This window comes from Artemia sp. Qi Xiang Cuo, chromosome 13 (assembly GCF_049724085.1).
Source record: "Artemia sp. Qi Xiang Cuo chromosome 13, ASM4972408v1, whole genome shotgun sequence".
NCBI lineage: Eukaryota > Metazoa > Arthropoda > Branchiopoda > Anostraca > Artemiidae > Artemia > Artemia sp. Qi Xiang Cuo.
The window spans coordinates 33,113,533-33,133,839 of NC_142806.1; the positions used below are offsets into that span (position 1 = coordinate 33,113,533).

A 20,307-nucleotide genomic window follows, 5' to 3' on the forward strand; every position below is an offset into this window, starting at 1 on the left:
ATGATATGTATATATATATATATATATATATATATATATATATATATATATATATATATATATATATATATATATATATATATATATATATATATATATATATATATATATATATATATATATATATATATATATATATATATATATATATATATATATATATATATATATATATATATATATATATATATATATATTTATCTGCACGAATCTAACAAAATGTACTGTATTTAAAACCTATGTTTTCAGTCAGAACCTCTTCTTTCTCTTTGTTTTCTGCAAACTTAGAAATAGCCTCATCAAAATCTGTCTTTTTGCTACACTATTTTCAAAAGATAGCATGGCTAAGTTCGATAGTCGAGCTTGGCTCATAGTAGATCTGAAAAAAAAAAACTTTTAATAAGCCTAGTTTATAAAAACTTCTCTCGATAGAAGCAACAGAGACACACAATATCAGGTAAAACTTAGTGCTAAAGTTAGATTAGGAATAGAGTCTGGAAGCTCATATTCAACTATAAACTGCAGTAATCTCAAAGAACTCCACTTCAGAGCCACTTCTTCGGGAACGTTTGCTGCATGTAAAAACCTGTTCAGGCGTGGGATTTCATTTAAGAAGTCACTTAAAGATATTTCTTCGTAATTCTCAACTTAACAGCCCAATAATTTTAGTACTTCAGTTTCTGAACTCTTTAGCAAATTCCTGGTCTCCAAGATAGCAAACCGAAGTGATATTCCTTCCATGCCTTGGCAAAACGTGTTGATTTCTTGTTGAAAAGTCAATGCACTCTAACATCGATATTTTTAGTTCGTCAATTTCCGTTCTTCATTTTGGAATAATTTTTCAATCTAACTCTCTTATATTTTCAGAACTTTGAAAATTAAACAGAATAGCAAAAGAAAATAAAATTTAAATTCACGGCCCAGCTGTCTAAAATAATTCTCTTTGCATCGATTCTCAGAATTACAATGAGCGTAAATGTGTTCAAATGAAATTCTTTACCACGAGTCACAAGAGAATCTTTGATGACATGATATAGTCTTGCACAACTTGTGTTTCGACAGATTTTCTTTGAGCAAAAATTATTTTTACGTATAAAAATGGTATTTTCAGACAAAATCTGCCAACAACTTTGAAAAATGCCAAGTTGCACTGTTACTTTGCTACCCCACATTTTTCACGGCGTTCCTTAATCTATCATAAGTCCTTTGAGACAAATTTTTGTCGCCCCCTCTAGGGCTGGCACCCGGGACGGTCCGCACCGCCCCCTTCCTACGCTACTGATGTCATACTTGGCTGATCGAGCTTTCTGATTCCCTGTGGTTTTTTCTTTGCTAGATTATCATTAGTGGCCAAAGAAAAAAAATCAATCTGACACTAAGCCCCCCCCCCATGTCATTTATTGTCGATCTTTACAGTAAACGATACACAGGAAAAATCTTTCGCCTTTTTCTCATTGACTATAGAAAAGAAGAAACCACAGCGATTCTGGCAGTAGAGTCACTCAAATAAGACATCACACTCCAGAATTTTTTTTGTTTAAATACATTTTATTTTCTTGTCAAGAAAAAGAAATGTATTTTTGAAAAAAAAAGATGTAGTTGTTTGTCAAAAATTGTGTCTTATTTTTTGTATTATGGTTTATTACTTACAAGAGAACGTCAGATATAACCATTTTCTATCAAATGAGTCGTTCGACATCTCTCTATGATGTTGTAGCGCCCTCTACCAGGAACAAAAAAAGGAAATAAAAAAGGAGACTCATAACTGCCACCCATGTGAAAAAGTAATTTTCCTCGTTGTTCCATATGGAGAACTCTAGTTCTCCTAAGTGGGGGTTTAGCTATGCAATGTTGCAGTTTTCCTTTTGATCCGACACCATTTGGGGGTCTCAGGCCATTTTTCCGAATTGTCGCAAATTGTTTCTTGCAACGAACTTTTATCATTAAGATTAATTGAAATGTTAGTTACCTTTCCTGATTCAGTTTCAAATGGTTATTCCTCCTCACTTGACAAATTTTTTTAACACGTAATTAAATTATCGTATGCTATAAGCTAGGGATCGTTAATTACTAGGTTGTCCCCTAGGGCCATGATTATCAATTTTTTTATATTATATAGGAGTCTTTCAGTGCTCTTTGCACGTCTGTTTCAACGCATAGTCGTCATGCTTGTATCAATCCAGTTGTTTTAATTTTAAATCACATTCAACGAGGCTGTAGTATACCTTTCAAGGTCTATATTATGTATTGAAAGGGTTGGTTTTTAAATTATCGATTATTACTGGAGGGAAAATAAGCCTAGTCGATATTTCAACTTTGTATCATTACTTGAGCGTGCGTGATCAAAGTAATGTTAAGTAATCAGTTGACTGGAGTGGAGAACCTACAAGACATGAATCTGTTTTATATAAAGAATTTATATTCTTTGCATAATTTTATTGATTAGTCAGTTTTTGTTTCTTCTTTTTTTTACGATTCTTTTTTACTAGGCGCAGGATTTTTCTCTGAGTTTTTACATTAGCACTTTATTTCCCTAAGCTTAGAACCGGTCGATTAGAACCAAAATCGGTGCTTCGATATCTGGGTCGGCTCTTATGGATCTAAAGTCGGGGCAGCCACTTGCTAATTTTGGCACCCAAGAACCTTAAAGGTTTATAAAATTGAGTATGCCGATTGTTAATTTAGGTACTCAGGAGATCCATTGAAGCAATGTATATAAAATAATAGTTTATCTAATGGGTAGGGATGGGATTATTACTCGAGGAAACTATTGCTAAGAATAATTAAGTCAATAACATATATTTTTGGAACATATATCTGTTTCTTCAATGCCTCCATCCACCTACCACCAAGAGCCAGAAATTTATTGTATTCAGTTTTTCATCTCTCAGCTATGTAAGCTTATGTCTCAAAAGTACTTTCATAATTCGAGTTATTTTAATTCTGAATTTTTCTTACAACATTAAATCATCTAATCTAAAGTGCATTCAGTGAAAACACAAAACTAGTCTACTAATTTAAATATATCTCACTAAAGTGCGGACGATAACTTGGACCTAATACTACAAAATAAATATTAGCAACCACAGGTGTAAAAATCCCCGACAAAACATTTTTGGGGGATTTCGTCCTGGCCGTGCAATAAAATATTTAAATACTATAGAAGCATAAGAAAACTGTTTTGTCATTGACTTTCTCAATTATAATTTACCACTTATTAAGACTGAACCAGTTTTGGTGTATTTTTTTTCAAGGCGAAGGTGACAAAGGCTGAAGAAGTTGAAAAACAATGGAAAAGAAGAAACAAGTAAAAAAAATGTGCTATATGATGCTTAATAAATAGCTGTTTTTTTTTCCTTTTGAAACATAGACAAATAAACTTCTTCAATCAATTCAGCTTGAAAAAGAAACAAGAAATGATGTATAGCTTAAACTACTGTTTTGGTCATTTGTTCCCTTATCACATGCTTAGGGCGATGTCAGCTAGTTTGATCTTTTAATCATCTTTTTAAACAATCTTTCTGAAAAATATGGTTTTATGGAACAACGTATGGTTTGCAATGATAAGCCTATATCTTGTGTGTCCTTATTAAAATCTTATTCTGCTTTTTAGGCCCGTGATGAGGATAGCGGAAAATTTGGGGAAATAAACTACTACTTTAGCAACAATGATAGCAAAACAAATCTCCTTGAATTGGATTCCAAGTCTGGAATAATATCTTTAAAGACTTCAATTGGAAATATCACTGCAGATTCTCTTCCACGTAAATTTACTGCATATGCTAGAGATAATCCTGGCTCCAGCATGGGATTCCATGAAACCCCAATAACAGTCTATGTAAGACCTTTCTTCTTTTATTTAACTATTAGATTGTTTGCTAAACAGATGTCTTCAGCCAATATATTTAGCAAACATATCCAAAATATAAAATCTGTTCTTCTTGTGTTCACTATCTGGGGTTTCTAAAAATCAAAGGATCCAATATCCTCTAGAAACTAATATTTTTCAAAAAATATTTATGTTTTCAAATAAAGAGGAGTCTAGTAAGAAAGTTTCAAGCCAGCTTTGTGCGACCACCCTCTTGATTCATGGGGACATTTTGGAGTATATAAACTTTTTTTTTGTGGCTGTATTCCAATTTACACGACTGGATCGTGTAAAAGGATTCAAAGGATCCAATGTCCTCTAGAAACTAATATTTTTCAAAAAATATTTATGTTTTCAAATAAATAGGAGTCTAGTAAGAAAGTTTCAAGCCAGCTTTGTGCGACCACCCTCTTGATTCATGGGGAAATTTTGGAGTATATAAACTTTTTTTTTGTGGCTGTATTCCAATTTACACGACTGGATCGTGTAAAAGGATTCAAAGGATCCAATGTCCTCTAGAAACTAATATTTTTCAAAAAATATTTATGTTTTCAAATAAATAGGAGTCTAGTAAGAAAGTTTCAAGCCAGCTTTGTGCAACCCCCCTGTTGATTCATGGGAAAATTTTGGACTGTACATTTTTTTTTCTGGCTGTATTCCAATTTATACGACTGGATAGTGTAAAAGGATTCAAAGGATCCAATATCCTCTAGAAACTAATATTTTTCAAAAAATATTTGTTTTCAAATAAATAGTATTCTAGTAAGAAAGTTTCAAGCCACCTTTGTGCGACCCCCTGTTGATTCATGGGTAAATTTTGGAGTGTACAAACTTTTTTTTTTTTTTTTTTTTTTTTTTTTTTTTTTTTTTTTGTTCTGGCTGTATTCCAATGTACACGACTGGATCGTGTAAAAGGATTCAAAGGATCCAATATCCTCTAGAAACTAATATTTAAAAAAAATATTTATGTTTTCAAATAAATAGGAGTCTAGTAAGAAAGTTTCAAGCCAGCTTTGTGCAACCCCCTGTTGATTCATGGGAAAATTTTGGAGTGTACATTTTTTTTTCTGCCTGTATTCCAATTTACACGACTGGATCGTGTAAAAAGATTCAAAGGATCCAATATCCTCTAGAAACTAATATTTTTCAAAAAATAATTTTGCTTTCAAATAAATAGGTGTCTAGTAAGAAAGTTCCAATTCAGCTTTGTGCGACCTCCCTATTGATTCGTGGGAAACATTTTGGAGTATATGAACTTTACTTATTTTTATTTGTTCTGACGGTATTCCAATTTAAACGACTGGATCGCAATTTTTGGTAATTTATGAAAAAAAAATATAAAAATTATTAATTTATAATTTTGTTCAAAGCCTCTGTCTCGTATGAAAAGCAGCTAATGGCATAAAAAGTTTAAGAACCTCTGATGAAACTGAATAATGTACCCTGCTTAGTCACTTGACCAATTTCGTAGTTTTTAGGCTAATTACAAAATTGCTTACTCTATTCGTGCTTAGAGAAACTAAAATCTATCCATCAGAGATGTTTTGTTTCATAAGTTTGAAGAATGTTGTTGATTTGGTATATTCGCTTGCTTTAAAACACGTTATTGGCAGAAAGTAGCATGTTTGATTAAAAAAATTGTGGATGAATGAAAATAATGCTTTTTGAAACATAGCTAAATAGTGACTTATATGATAATGACTCATATTAATCAACTTCCGCTTAACGCAAGGATAAACAAAAAAGCTTGGCTGAGGATAAACAAAAAAGCGTGCCAGCTTTGTGCACAAAGCTGGCACAAGCCAGCTTTGTGCGACCCCCTGTTGATTCATGGGTAAATTTTGGAGTGTACAAACTTTTTTTTTTTTTTTTTTTTTTTTTTTTTTTTTTTTTTTTGTTCTGGCTGTATTCCAATGTACACGACTGGATCGTGTAAAAGGATTCAAAGGATCCAATATCCTCTAGAAACTAATATTTAAAAAAAATATTTATGTTTTCAAATAAATAGGAGTCTAGTAAGAAAGTTTCAAGCCAGCTTTGTGCAACCCCCTGTTGATTCATGGGAAAATTTTGGAGTGTACATTTTTTTTCTGGCTGTATTCCAATTTACACGACTGGATCGTGTAAAAAGATTCAAAGGATCCAATATCCTCTAGAAACTAATATTTTTCAAAAAATAATTTTGCTTTCAAATAAATAGGTGTCTAGTAAGAAAGTTCCAATTCAGCTTTGTGCGACCTCCCTATTGATTCGTGGGAAACATTTTGGAGTATATGAACTTTACTTTTTTTTATTTGTTCTGACGGTATTCCAATTTACACGACTGGATCGCAATTTTTGGTAATTTATCAAAAAAAAAATATAAAAATTATTAATTTATAATTTTGTTCAAAGCCTCTGTCTCGTATGAAAAGCAGCTAATGGCATAAAAAGTTTAAGAACCTCTGATGAAACTGAATAATGTACCCTGCTTAGTCACTAGACCAATTCCGTAGTTTTTAGGCTAATTACAAAATTGCTTACTCTATTCGTGCTTAGAGAAACTAAAATCTATCCATCAGAGATGTTTTGTTTCATAAGTTTGAAGAATGTTGTTGATTTGGTATATTCGCTTGCTTTAAAACACGTTATTGGCAGAAAGTAGCATGTTTGATTAAAAAAATTGTGGATGAATGAAAATAATGCTTTTTGAAACATAGCTAAATAGTGACTTATATGATAATGACTCATATTAATCAACTTCCGCTTAACGCAAGGATAAACAAAAAAGCTTGGCTGAGTTGTACGTCTCGTTGCATAGCTGTAGCCCTTGATTGAAACATTTTTCTAAATCAAATTTGTATTCTTTAGCCTGGGTTTGTTGTTATTAGTTAAAAAAATCTTGAATAGTAAAGAGCATTCCTGATTCAGTGTAAGATGGCAATTTTTTTCACTAGGCAGTTTCTTAAAAAACGCATTTTTCAACTTTTGGTTACTATGGGCTGTGGTTCGCTCTTTACTAGGTTGCAGCTACTGCTGCAACCATGATGTCAAATGTGACGTTGAAGTAGATCAGGAGACACATTTTAGGCATTCTGGTTGTCCAAATGGCATGTCTGCAATATCTCGGTAATAGTTAAAGGTATTAAGGAAACACGAATCAGGGGTTGATTTACCGGTAGCCCGTATCATATCTTGATTAGGCCTGGGCATGGTTTGAAAAACACTCAGAAATTAAATTTAAAAAAAAGTTTTTCCGACTGAAATGAAGGAGCAAAATTAAAACTTAAGTAAAAACGGGATTTATTCCGTGTATGAGAGGGGCTGTCTCCTCCACAACCCCTCTCTCTTTACGCTATTGTTTCACTTTTTGTCCCAAATTTTTAAGAACAACAGCTGAAATACAAAAGACAGTTGAATTGGAATAAGAAGCTTTTTTAAAGCCCTAAGAAACTTCAGGGTAACGAGCGAGGGGTTAAGAAGGGAGCAGCCCCCTCGTGTACGGAATAGTTTCTGTTCTTTTCCTATTTAATTTTTTCCTTACATTCAGTCGAAAAAATTGTTTTTTGTTTTAATAGCTCACAGCGATTCGATGAGATACCATCATGAACCAGTATTAGATAATCTTTGCTGGTATTTTCATCTCGAGGAACCATCAGTCTTAAAATGAACAGAAATTAGCTTTGTATGATATATCAGACTTAAAAATAAAACTATTTTGAATTAAGAAAATAATTACAAAACCAGAAGAAATTACGATGAGCTACGTGTCAAACTTAAATCAAACAAAAATTATCACACACAAGTGGGACTCTACCACACCCCTCGAATCAAACAGTTCGTGGTAACGAACTGTAAGTAAGGAGCGACCCGGCTCAATGGTAACCGAAACTCTAGAAAACGGGTTTTTGATACCAATAGATACATCAAAAGAATCAAATTTCAATGCTGATTTCAAATATATAACTTTCATCAAGTTTAGTGCTACCCATCGAAAGTTACGCGCCTGAGAAAATTTGCCTGATTTTCAAAAAAGGGGGAAAGACGCGCTAAAATTCATAGAACCTTAATGAAATTCACATCATCAGATTCAGCGTATCCGAGAACCCTACCGTAGAGGTTTCAAGCTCCTATCTGCAAAAATGTGGAATTTTGCATTTTTTGCCAGAAGAAAGATCACGGATGCGTGTTTATTTGTTTTTTTGTTTTGTTTTTTTTCCCTGGGGTGATCGTATCAACCCAGTGCTCCTAGAATATCGTGGATGGGCTCATTGGAACGGAAATTAAAAGTTCTAGTGCCCTTTTTAAGTGACAAAAAAAATGGAGGGCAACTAGGCCCCCTCCAACGCACATTTTTTTCACAAAGTTGTCCGATCAAAATTTTGAGAGAGCCTTTTTTTTCAGCATGGTCGAAAATATGATAACTATGTATTTAAGGATGACTTAATTCCCCCAACTCCTCGGGGGGAGGGCTGAAAGTTATGAACTTTACCCAATGTTAACATATGGTATTGGTTATTGGGAAGTATAAAGACTTTTTCAGGGGGGATTTTTTCTGGAAGGGGGGAGGGGGTGGGTTGGGGTTATGTGAGAGGATCTTTCCATGAAGGAACTTTCATGGGGGAAGGGATATTGCTATGAAGGGGGCGCCAGATTTCCCAGCATTCTTTAAAAAAAAGACCAGAAATCAAATAAAAATAAAAAAATTTTCAACTGAAAGTAAGGAGCAACATCACAAATTAAAACGAACAGAAAATATTACGTATATGATTGGGTTCACCCCCTAGTCAATACCTCCCTCTTTAAGCCAAAGATGTTTTAGTACTTTCATAAGAGCTATTTATTCTAATTAACGGCCTTTGTGATTAAGGGTCATTTTTAAAGAACAAAATTCAAAATTTAGCTTAAAGAGCAAGGTATTGATTAGGGGGCGAATTCCCTAATATACGTTTTAAGAATATATGAATATAGAAGTTCGTTACGTAAGTTAATTCATAAGTATATGAAAATTTTGTTTTAATTATTCATGTACTGTGAGCCAAGATCAAAACCTGCATTTATTCATTGTCTCAAAATTTTAATTGGGTGACTTTGAGAAAAAATGAGCGTGGGAGGAGGCCTAGTTGCCCTCCATTTTTTTTGGTCACTTAAAAAAGGCACTATAACTTTTAATTTCTGTTCGAATAAGCCCTCTCGCGATATTCAAGGGCCATTGGGTCGATACGATCACCCCTGGAAAAAGAACAAAAAACAACAACAAATAAACACGCATCCGTGATCTTTCTTCTGGCAAAAAATACAAATTCCATATTTTTGCAGATAGGAGCTTGAAACCTCTAGAGTAGGGTCCTTTCATACGCTGAATCTGATGATGTGATTTTCAATATGGTTACATAGCTTTTAGGAGGTGTTTCCCCCTTTTTTCGAAAATCAGGAAAATTTTCTCAGGCGCGTAACTTTTGATTGGTAGGACTAAACTTGATGAAACTTATATATTTGCCGGGTCGCTATTGAGCCGGGGCGCTACTTACTTACAGTTCGTTATCACGAACTGTTTGATAATTTTTGTTTGTCTTACTTTCTCTTTGCCGAATCAATTTTACGTATTGCGATAATCCGAGGGAACTGTCCGAAGTAAATTTTCAGCGGGGTTGGAATTCTGAGGAGGTGGCAGCCCCCTTGTATACGGATTTTCTTCTGTTCGTTTTAAGGTTTAACGCTGCTCCTTGCTTTCAGTTAAAAAAAAAACACTTGTTTTTTCTTTATTTATATTAAACTATGACAATGTTAATGCGTTATTCATCAAATGTGGTGTACGATGCGGTGACAATCTCGAATTATTTTTTGTTAGATAAAACTATTTTGCAAAAAAAATGTTTAGTTAGGAACCCTATAACCAGTCTTTATTTTATTGATAGTTGGAACTAGTCTGAGTGTGTGTTATATACTTCTAAAATAAATCAATTCAGGAGGTGCAAATTAGTTTAATGTGGAAAAATTTGAATGAATTGTAATGCTTGAAACTGATATTTTGTTTATTTTTAAGATTGGGGTGCTACAAAACCACCAAGAATTAGTGATGGTTATTCGAGGAAGTCGTAAAGAACGAGTAGAGGAGGACAAGGAGCGAATACTTGAAATCTTACAGACCCGACTGGGTCTGGCTGTGAGAATAGCAGCTATTAAAGAGCACGAGTTTTTTGATGATTCTGGGACAGTTATAAAAAATTCCCAGTCAACTGACATAATTTTTTACTGTATAGATTCAGATTTTGACAGGATTCTTCCAAGAGAGAATCCACAGATAGTTAAGTAAGCTTTATCTTTAATTTGAATTTATGCTTTGTAAATTAAGAACAAAACAGGAAGTCAGGCATCCATAGCCATGCAAAAAAATTGAAATCTTTGTGTAACTCTTATTTTAACAAGATGTAGCATGTCAACCTTTCTATTAAATATATGAATGAAGCCTTGGTTTTAAATCAAGTGTTTGCACTGTCTTCCCCTGGGACTCCACAGAATATGTCACCCATTGTTTTGGAACCTTTTAACCGTTTTGAAGAAAATGGTTACCGAATCTTTTAGAGTTTATTGTCTTGGAAGGTAATTATCTACCCTTGAACTAAATTCTAGACCAACCTTTCCGTTTCTTCTTATTTAAAAGTGAAGACTGATAGAGCCCTACCCTATTGGATCTTCCCGGAAACTTAGTTGTCGGAATCTCAACTGTCTTTTAAAATTCATTTTTGCACATTCTGTTTTGCCACGAAAGATTTTAAATAGCAACAAATGTGATTACATGTGACAATTAGTGACAATTTTATGTGTAGAAGACGACGCTTCAACTGAGGGTTGCCAGGTCCAGCATATTGCATTGGTTATTGGGAAATATACAGAAGTTTTCCGGGGGTATTTTTTCTGGAAGTTGGGGGGGGGGGGTGGTCGGGGGTTACGTGGGACGATCTTTCCATGGGGTAAGGGACACTGCTATGAAGGGGGTGCCGGATTTCCTAGCATTATTTAAAAAAATGATCAGAAATTAAATGAAATAAAAAACAATTTTTTCAACTGAAAGTAAGGAGCAATATTAAAACTTAAAACGACATTTTTACGTATATGATTGGGTTTGCCCCCTAGTCATTACCTTGTTTTTTACGCTAAAGTCTTTTTCTACTTTCATCAGAGCTATTTATTCTAATTAACGGCCTTTGTGATGAAGGGGTCGTTCTTAAATGGAACAAAATTTGAACTTTAGCGTAAAGAGTGAGGTATTGACTAGGGGGTGAATCCCCTAATATAAGTACTAAAAATATATGAAAATAGAAGTTCGTTACGTATGTTAATTCGTAAGTTACGTCAGAACAAAATTTCGAGAAAGCCATTTAGCCAAAAACAAAGTAAAGTTAATATGCAAATTTTGTTTTAATTATTCATGTACGGTGAACCAAAATCAAAGCTGTATTAATTCAATAGCGTTCAGAAATAAAAAAAAAAGTTTGTTTTAACTGAAAGTAAGGAGCGACATTAAAACTGAAAACGAACAGAAATTATTCCGTATATGAAAGGGGCAGTGGCGTCATTTCATTATGAGCTAAGGGGGGAGGGACTAAGGAACCTCTGTGGGCCCCTAAACTGTCTGGCTCACAGATGTTGAATATCAGTATTTCTTCACAGTAGTTAGCACAGGTCTCTCCCAAAATCGAGTAATAAGCAATGAAGCAATATTAGTATGAAGCAATTTAAAAGTGTTTAATGAATACATAGAGAATTTAAGTTGGAAAGTAATTTGCAGTTTTATTGCAACACTGGGAGCGGTCAAGGTCTCATTTTTCCAAAATATCAACCATAGCATTGAAATCCAATGATTTCACAAGAGCTTTTTTACTAAATATCAACATCAGATCACTGAGCCTTTTGTCGCCGATTGTTGATCTTAAATAGGTTTTACTCAGGCCTAGTGTAGAAATGAATCTTTCGTTACTAGCCATTGTGATAGACAGAGTAATGAAGATTTGCATATTGCCTTCAGACAATCGTGAAGTTCAAAGAAATCTTTTGACTTATTGGCTAATGAGTCTATATATCTTCTTACGAGATCCATTTGCAAGGCCAGCAGAGTTGTGTCAATAAAAGATTGTTTTTAGATGCTGCTGCACTACCTAGTCGGCTAGTATTGATATAGTGCAGCAAATCAACAACTATTGCTGAGATTGACTCTAACAGTGGAACATCATTCATGAAGCAGCTTTCAGACTTGGAGCACAATCTATCCGTCACAAGAAAATGATCCCTTCTTAAAACATTTTTAGTTGATTCTTTCACTTCAGCAAGATTGCTTTTTCCCAAAGTCCACATTGTTACAAAATCATATAAGCAGGAAGCTACTTCTGTGCATGCTTTGGTCTTTTACGCGAAGAATCAGAATTCTGAGAATTTTGCAAAAGGTCTTCACTGAGACTGCACTCACAAGAAAATTCTTTTGCTTTATGAAAGATTTTATTAAAACCATCATCAGTTTGCATGTCTATAATTTTATCTTACGTACCTGCAATAAGACCAGTAGCTCTAGAGAGAACTAGCTCTATCTCCCGCAGCTGCTCATACAAAGTCTATGTCAGAAAATTTTTCCGCTAGATGGAGTATAAATATAATTTCAAATGCATGAAGTCTGGTTGCAAGTTCGTGGGCCTGAGCTGCCAATTCCCCATCACTAGATGTTCTGGTAATTGATAAAACAGATAAAATACAGTTGCATCTATTCAGTACTTTGCTACCAATCAATTTCAGTATGCCCATCTGTAGTAGATGATTTTTCCAGCTGGAGAACAGTTATGCCGGTGGCTTTTTGAGCATTAACAAACAGTTGGTAGCGTGTATTGCTGTTTAAATTAAAACGGTACAGCTCTGGAAGAGCGGAAACGAAAGATGCCATTCATCTCTAGTTCTGAATGAAGTCCTTCAACACAAGGTTCAGGCAATGATCATGGCAGTTAATATAAATGGTATGCGGTAAAATCTCTATAGTACAGGCTTGCCCACCTGAAAAGTGGCCACTAATGACACTGCTTTGGTATTTTCAAAGAAAAATAAAAATCAACAAAAATTTTACCTCCTTCTGGATGCTGAACAGTAAATCCCCCTCCCCCCATCATAGAATTTCTTGAATTAACATCAATTTTTAGGTCTGAGTTTTTCTTTCATTGCTCAGGGTTTTCTGGTATAGCTCTCATTTTTTATGTTTTTTTCACCATTTTTATAAGTTGGTTCAAGCTAAACTCCCCTCCTGTTGATAAAATCTTTCGTTTGTGAAATCAAAATATTTGGTCTTTGATTGTTGGTAAAATTTCTTTTTGACTCTCTCATTAACAAATCCATTCCATTTTCATATTCTTGTTTTGTTATGATCTTCGGTGTGTGAGATTAAGTACCGTCCTTCAAGATTTGTAATGATTGTTTGAATTGCCCTTTTATATTTGCACTTTTATTTTTTTTTTTTTCAAAATTCAAGATAATAAATTTCCAGACAATTCCAGAAACAAAATTTAGGAAATAACCATTTTGAATGAAACCAAATTCAAAATTTAACGTGTTGACTGGAGGCAAAGAAGAAAAAGCACAAAGAACTTGCAAAATCCCATATGATGTGGTGTCTATTAACAATTATACATCTATGGCTGCTAGGAGTGCAAAAAGTCTGCTGTTATAAAAAATAGAGTTCTGTTTACAAAGTCCAGGAACAGAGAAGACCTGAGTCACAAACGACTCAGAAATGAGTCAGAACAGATTCACAAACAGACTCAAAGAAATATAGAGTACATAATACATATATATATATATAGAGGGGCAGGGCTCTATCGAGGATTTTTTTTGGAGGGTGTTTTAAACAAGGATTCCTTTTCAGGGGTAGGGGTTACACAAAAAAAAACACATAAAAAATTTGTTTATTAATTTTTATTATGTTTTTAAAAGTCATACAAACATTTGGGGGGGGGGGAGTTCAAAACGCCCCCCCCCCCCCTGGATAAAGCCTTGTAGAGGGGACCACTACTCCAGAATCATGTAACCAACATATATTATGTTATTATAGATCCTGGGTCAATTACTTGATTGAAATTAAATTTGGTCTCCGTGGCTATAGCAACAAAGCAATAAAAATGTGTTGCAATATACAAAATAGGAATAATAAACAAATATGTTTAGGAATGATAACCACTGTATATTGTTGTGAAGTACAGCTATATTAAAAACGGATTTATTTTATTTGAGAACACTTTTTTACACAATTTATTTTTTCAGAGTTCAAATCAAATTGACAAAAATTTTGACAGCTAATTTGGGGCCCCTCCTAAAATTAGGGTTGGGCTATAGCCCCAACCAGCCCTCTCCATAAATGACGCCCCTGGAAAGGGACTGTCCCCTCCTCAATGCCTCGCTCTTTACGCTAAAGTTTGACTCTGTCTCACAACTTTATTTTTTAAAACAATGAAAAACTTTAGCGTAAAGAGCGAGGTGTTGAGGAGGGAACGGCCCCTTTCATATAAGGAATAATTTCTGTTCGTTTTAAGTTTTAATGTTGCTCCTTGCTTTCAGTCGAAAAAACTTGTTTTTTTTTGTTTTTTTTAATTCAACCTATAGCCATCCAAACAGAAACACTGTGCGAGAAAAAACTTTGATGAGCAGTGAAAACAACTATGAAGAACAGCCTAATTCATTATTTTCATCATAGTCATCTTTGTCAATAATTTAGTTGATGTAAGACATTGGTAAACATTAAATTACTCATATTAAACTTATGGCTCGTATTTGACTAATTCCTAGGACATGAATGATTTGATATTTCGCATGTCTGGATGTCACGTATTTAGTACATATGTTTAAAGGTTTAACATAAAAACTATTAAAAAGTCAATGTTCAGTTGTTTTTTAAGATAGCTTGGGGACTGAGGGTAATATATAAAAATTCAGTCAGATACAAAAACATTTTTGTCAAAAAGAACCCAAAGTATCGTTTTAAACATCAATCTGAATAAAAAAGAGCAAGATCTAGTAGAATTTGGTCGAATTAGTTGAACTTATAAAAAGAAAAAGCAAAAACAAACTAGTTTTAAATGTAAACAACCGTCGAAAATATGTTATTTCAAAGAATAACGACGCAAATAAAAACAAACTGAGGAATTTGAGGCCAATTTCAGTGTTTAGTACTTAAAATTAATACGTTTTTGAATATGTTTTTGAAAAACGAATACGCTTTTGCATACACCAAAGAAGTTTAAAGTTGCAGCTACGTTGGAGTAATAATGTTTTTAAAACTTTAGAAAATGGGCTTGGCCAACTTTCATACTGAAGTCTCTGTTGCACACATTTAATATTGTAATTTTATGGGGTTTTTTTTCTTAAATCAAGTTCATATCTGAAATTTTGTCTTTCAGTGGGCTCTTTAGTGATACTGCTCGCACACAGATCTCAAATTATATTGCTACATACCTATCTCTTGAAATGCAGGACATTCGAGGTCCTTTGGATTCCACACAAACTTCTGGTCATTCTTTAAGTTCCAGCATTATAGGTTGGAATGGATTACCATTGGCACTTGTCGCTCTCTGTGCAGTTGTCATTCTAGCTGGATTGTTTTCCTCAGTTTATGTCTGCTGTAACTGGTCTAAGTATGTTTTATTTAGTTTTCTTTTGAGGCTTTACTTTTTAAATTCTCCTAGATTAGTGGATCTCAACTTTTTAACGTGTCTTCTTTTGAATATTTAACACGATATTCCATACCTTTAGAGTTGGCTAAAATATTTTCTGAAATACAATAATGTTGGCCTGCTGTATTAAGAAAATGTATCAAAATCCTTTCTTAAAATTTGGAGTGTACACTCCTCACGGAGTTTGTATACCCCTAATCGGTAATCTCCGATGTAGAGAAATAAATTTAATTTTTTTTTGTTTCTTTTGTATTGTATGAACCATGTTTAGCTTAATTTTGTGTCACTAATCCTTTTAAGATAATACTTAATTCCCAATTCCCAAATTTTTATTCCCAATTTCGCGGAAGTTAGGGGAGAAGCAAAAACTGTATTTTTCAAAATCTAGGGGGTGAGGCACATTAGTTTTATATTTTATAGTCAAAATTGAAAAACAATCATTTTTAAATGAAATGCCAATAAAGGTACTTTTACAAATCTTAGGGAGCCTGTCCCCTCTCCCCCTTAAGTGGCATCACTATGCGTGCTCAGGAAAAAAAAAGAAAAGAAGTTAAATAGTTTAGCTCTTGAGTATTACGCCACTTGTTATATTATGGAAGCTAACAAAATGAGAACTTCATTCATCTATGAGAAACTTTGTTTATACGAGAAAGATATAGGAGCAAGATGAACTGTTGGCTATTTTACTATTCTGAATGTATAAAAAAAATTCTTTTGAACTTTTTTTTTTTTTTTGTCAGCTATTCCTGTTAGATATTGTTTTTTCTGCCCCCCCCCCCCCCCCCAAAAAAAAAGAAAAAACAATATTGAAAATATAAATAATTTCTGATTGTTATATTTAAATAGTGAATTTAAACGCTTAGGGGTTCCTTCGAACATTTCCTGCTTAGCTTTATTTCTTATTTTAGTTTTTTTCTTATTTTTTAAGTACTCTTATGAAATCTCCTGTAATTTATTTTCGAAATTACCTTCTATTATTGAACCAAAATTTCGACTAACGTCTGTCGAACGGTACATTATAACACAATTCTAGCACTAGAAATATTTCGTAAATGTACCATTGGAATTAATTGTTGTCAATTCCTAATTCCATTCTGACGCCACTTTTCTGCAGTTTCAAGTTCTCACATGAAATTTACCGTAATTTATTTTCCAATATACAATTTGGATGTGAGCCGAAACAACGACTAATGAACCTGAATCAGTACAATATAACGCATTTTGGGCAATAGCTGGCTTTCTATAATGTGCCGTTGGCAAGAGATTTGATCAAACCCATACACCTTTCTGACAACGCGTTTGTTCTGGTTCAAGTTTTCTCATTGAATCTCCTGATATTTATTTTCAAAATTTTCTACTGCAAGTGAACCGATAATTAGACTCATGTTCCTGGCACGGTATATACTAGCAAATTTTTGGCACTGGACAGCTTCTTTCAACGCGTTATTTAAACACTGTCTGAAATTGGATTTAACATCCAATCTGGTTTGCTACTTATTACCTGAAGATAGACCACTGAACATATAGTACACTAAAGCTGAGAAGTCAGCTTCACCCCTATAAATAGTGATAAAAGCCGTTCAAAAGTTATCAAATTTTTGTTTACATTTAGATTCTCGTTTGGAATGCTCGACCAAAACTTGGTTAGATGGTCACAGTTTCAAACGTTTTTTAAGTCAGTGTCACAAGAAATTTAATTCAAGTTTGATGACTGCTTGGTTGCTAAGATTCAACAATTCGCTACTTTTGACGGAGAAAGAATCTTTAGTCCTCATATTATTTGAAGGAAATTCTCGAAAATAGTCCTAGAAAGTATTTTGAGCTCGGAAAGATGTTGTTGAATTAAGATTGATAATATTTTATAGATGTGAATCTCCGTTATTACAGTTTTGATGGATTACAATGAATTTATGTAACGTTTTCAAAGTTTTAAAAAATTTTGTAGAGTCGTGTTTCCTGTTGCGTCACCTTTTTTTAATGTCACAGTAAGTCTTTCTGATACTCATTCAGAAATAACACAGTGGGTGCTCATTCAGAAACAACAACTCCCTGTCTTTTAGCTCGAAAAGACGTTTTTAAAATATTTTCTTTTGAGCGTCATCGTTATTTGCAATACAGAAAGAGGTGGCTATGACCACTCCCCATTTCCTTGCATGGTTTGGTAAAAAAAAAATATTTTATCTGATGGAAGGGATTTTATGTAGTTTAGAGCTTGACAAATTTTTACAAAGTTTTCGTAAAGATAATACGTTAACAAAAATTATTTATTTCTATAATTTCTTCTTTGTGACCTTTCGAATTTCTTCTACTGCCCATAATTTGGGAAACGCTGGATTAGCATATAAAATACAAGCAGTAAGGATTCGTTAAGAGAGAAATGAGAAAGAACGAGTTCACCATAATAAAAGGCCTAAAAAACACGCAAATATTTAGTTGCACAGTCTACAATTTTTAACATCCTGGACATTTTAAGTTCTTAATTCGTCTAAAAAAGAAATTTTCTTAAAATCAGGTACAAGAAGAAAAGGGACCATCGTCCACCACCAGTATACTTCGTGCCAACGTTTACAGGAGTCACAACGTCAAGCGAATTCAACCCAAAACCTTACGAGGTTCAGGTAGTTTCTGTATATTGGCATGCATGAATTTTTGCACTAAGTTATTGTGTGCAGCAGTTATAATAGATAGATTGATAGACATAATCAATACCAAATAGTGAAACAGAAAAGGCACCATTTTTCTACCGATAATTTGTAAGCTTATAATTGTAGTAAGATGTATTATATAACATTATGCAATATTTGTAACTCTTTATCTTACCAGTGCCTCTACCTATATAAATGGTAGGAATCCGTAACTCTCAACCCAAGCAATAATTTTTCAGCTCTTAAATGATCGAGTGACGTTATATAACGTTTACCCCTAGTTAATGAGAGTAGCACCATATATTGGATAAATATGTAGGATAAAGGATAAAAAAAATGATATATAGGATAAAGGATAAATATTATATTGTAAATCGAAGACTTGAAGGACCATCTAGTATTGTCTAAATTTAATCTAAAGCAGAAATTTATGAAGGGTAACCACTTTCTGGAAAGCTGTGACATTTAGACTCAAGGATCAGACTTTGAGAGGAACATTCCAGGAACAGTTAGACACGAATCTGGAGAGTTTAAAACTTGACAATGTAAAGGATAAATGGAATAATCCGAGGAAAATAGTTTCTCAAGTAGGAGAAGGTACATGAGGGAGGAAAGTTAAAAACGCAGCTAGGAATATTAGCGAAAACGTTTTAAGCTTGGTAGAAAAGAGGAAAGGCTTATACAGGAATTTTTTTAGCAAGAGGAAATGAAGGGAAGTAGAGAGGGCATTAAAGTATGAATTAAGAAGTTGTGAAATGGAGGCCAGGGATAGAATAGCCAAGGATCTAGAAGATGCAGCCAGATGGTATATTAGTGAAATATTCTATTGGCAGGATAGAAAATTCAGAGGAAGTAGTCTGTCTAGACTTGTTCCTGTTAAAGATAGGAATGGGGCCTCAATTACTGATAAGAATAGTGCTAAAGAGTCAACGGCAGAACATTTTGAGACTATGTTGAACAGTGATAAAGTTGTAGAAAATCACAGATAGGAGTGACATTTTTTTGACAATGTAGAAGTGAAGGAAGATTTATTTTGCGAAAGGAGTTAGAAACAGTACTTGAAGGATTAAAAATAATAAAGCCTCAGGGAAAGATAATGCGGCTAATGAGTTTCTGAAATAGGGTGATTGGGAAATTAGAGAAAAATTACTGACAATTATGAATATAATATTTCAAAGAGGGGAATTACTTAGTGAATTTTTGGAAATCCTTAATTAAATTCCTTTAGAAGAAAGATGATAAGAGTGAGTGTGGTAACTATAGAGGCACTTAGTTGGTTTCCGTAGGAAGCAAATTACTTAGGATGACGATACTTATTAGACTAAGAGATGTAGTTGATGAAATTTAAGGAAGAGAACAGCATGGCCTTAGGAAGGGAAGTGGATATGTCAACAAAATTTTCACTCTTAGATTCATAATTAAATAAAAAAAAAAACAAGTTTTTTTAACTGAAAGTAAGGAGCGACATTAAAACTTAAAACGAGCAGAAATTATTCCGTATATGAAATGGGCTGTCCCCTCCTCAACGCCTCGCTCTTTACGCTAATTTTTTTATTGTTTTAAAAAATAAAGTTGTGAGACAGAGTCAAACTTTTGCGTAAAGAGCGACGCGTTGAGGAGGGGACAGCCCCTTTTATATACGGAATAATTTCTGTTCGTTTTAAGTTTTAATGTCGCTCCTTACTTTCAGTTTAAAAAACTTGGTTTTTTTTATTTAATTTCTGATCGTTTTTTAGTTAATGCAGCTTTTATTTTGGCTCACTGTCCTTGAATAAGTAAACAAAATTTGCATACAAAATTTACTCTTCTTTTGCTAAATGGCTGTCTCTAAATTTGGTTCTGACGTAATTTATAAATTAGCTTACATAACGAATTTGTATATTCGTATATTTTTCTTGTGGCAAAAAATACGTTGTAGATATAGTTGCAGATTTTTGCAGATATGAGCTTGAAGCCTATGTAATAGGGTTTTGTGATACGCTGAATAAGAATTTTCATTAAACTTCTTTCACTTTAGGGGATGTTTCCTCCCTCTTTAAAAAATCAGGTAAATTCTCTCAGGCTCGTAGCCTTTGATGAGTAATACTAAACTTAATAAACTTTATATATTTAG

The 20,307-nt window shown here is 33.6% G+C and overlaps 1 protein-coding gene across 4 annotated transcripts in view; it reads left to right on the forward strand.

Moving 5' to 3' along the window:
• The window catches only part of LOC148945209 (cadherin-99C-like), an 80,189-nt gene that overhangs the window by 46,210 nt on the left and 13,672 nt on the right, over positions 1 to 20,307 (forward strand). For 2 of the 4 annotated variants that reach the window (XM_089099229.1, XM_089099227.1), the window contains exons 12-15: positions 3,614 to 3,838; positions 9,894 to 10,159; positions 15,277 to 15,510; positions 18,062 to 18,167. In XM_089099229.1, coding sequence (XP_088955355.1) covers positions 3,614 to 3,838; positions 9,894 to 10,159; positions 15,277 to 15,510; positions 18,062 to 18,167 — 831 coding nt within the window. The remainder of the gene's footprint in view (positions 1 to 3,613; positions 3,839 to 9,893; positions 10,160 to 15,276; positions 15,511 to 18,061; positions 18,168 to 20,307) is intronic. The other 2 variants (XM_089099230.1, XM_089099228.1) reach the window with 1 other exon arrangement.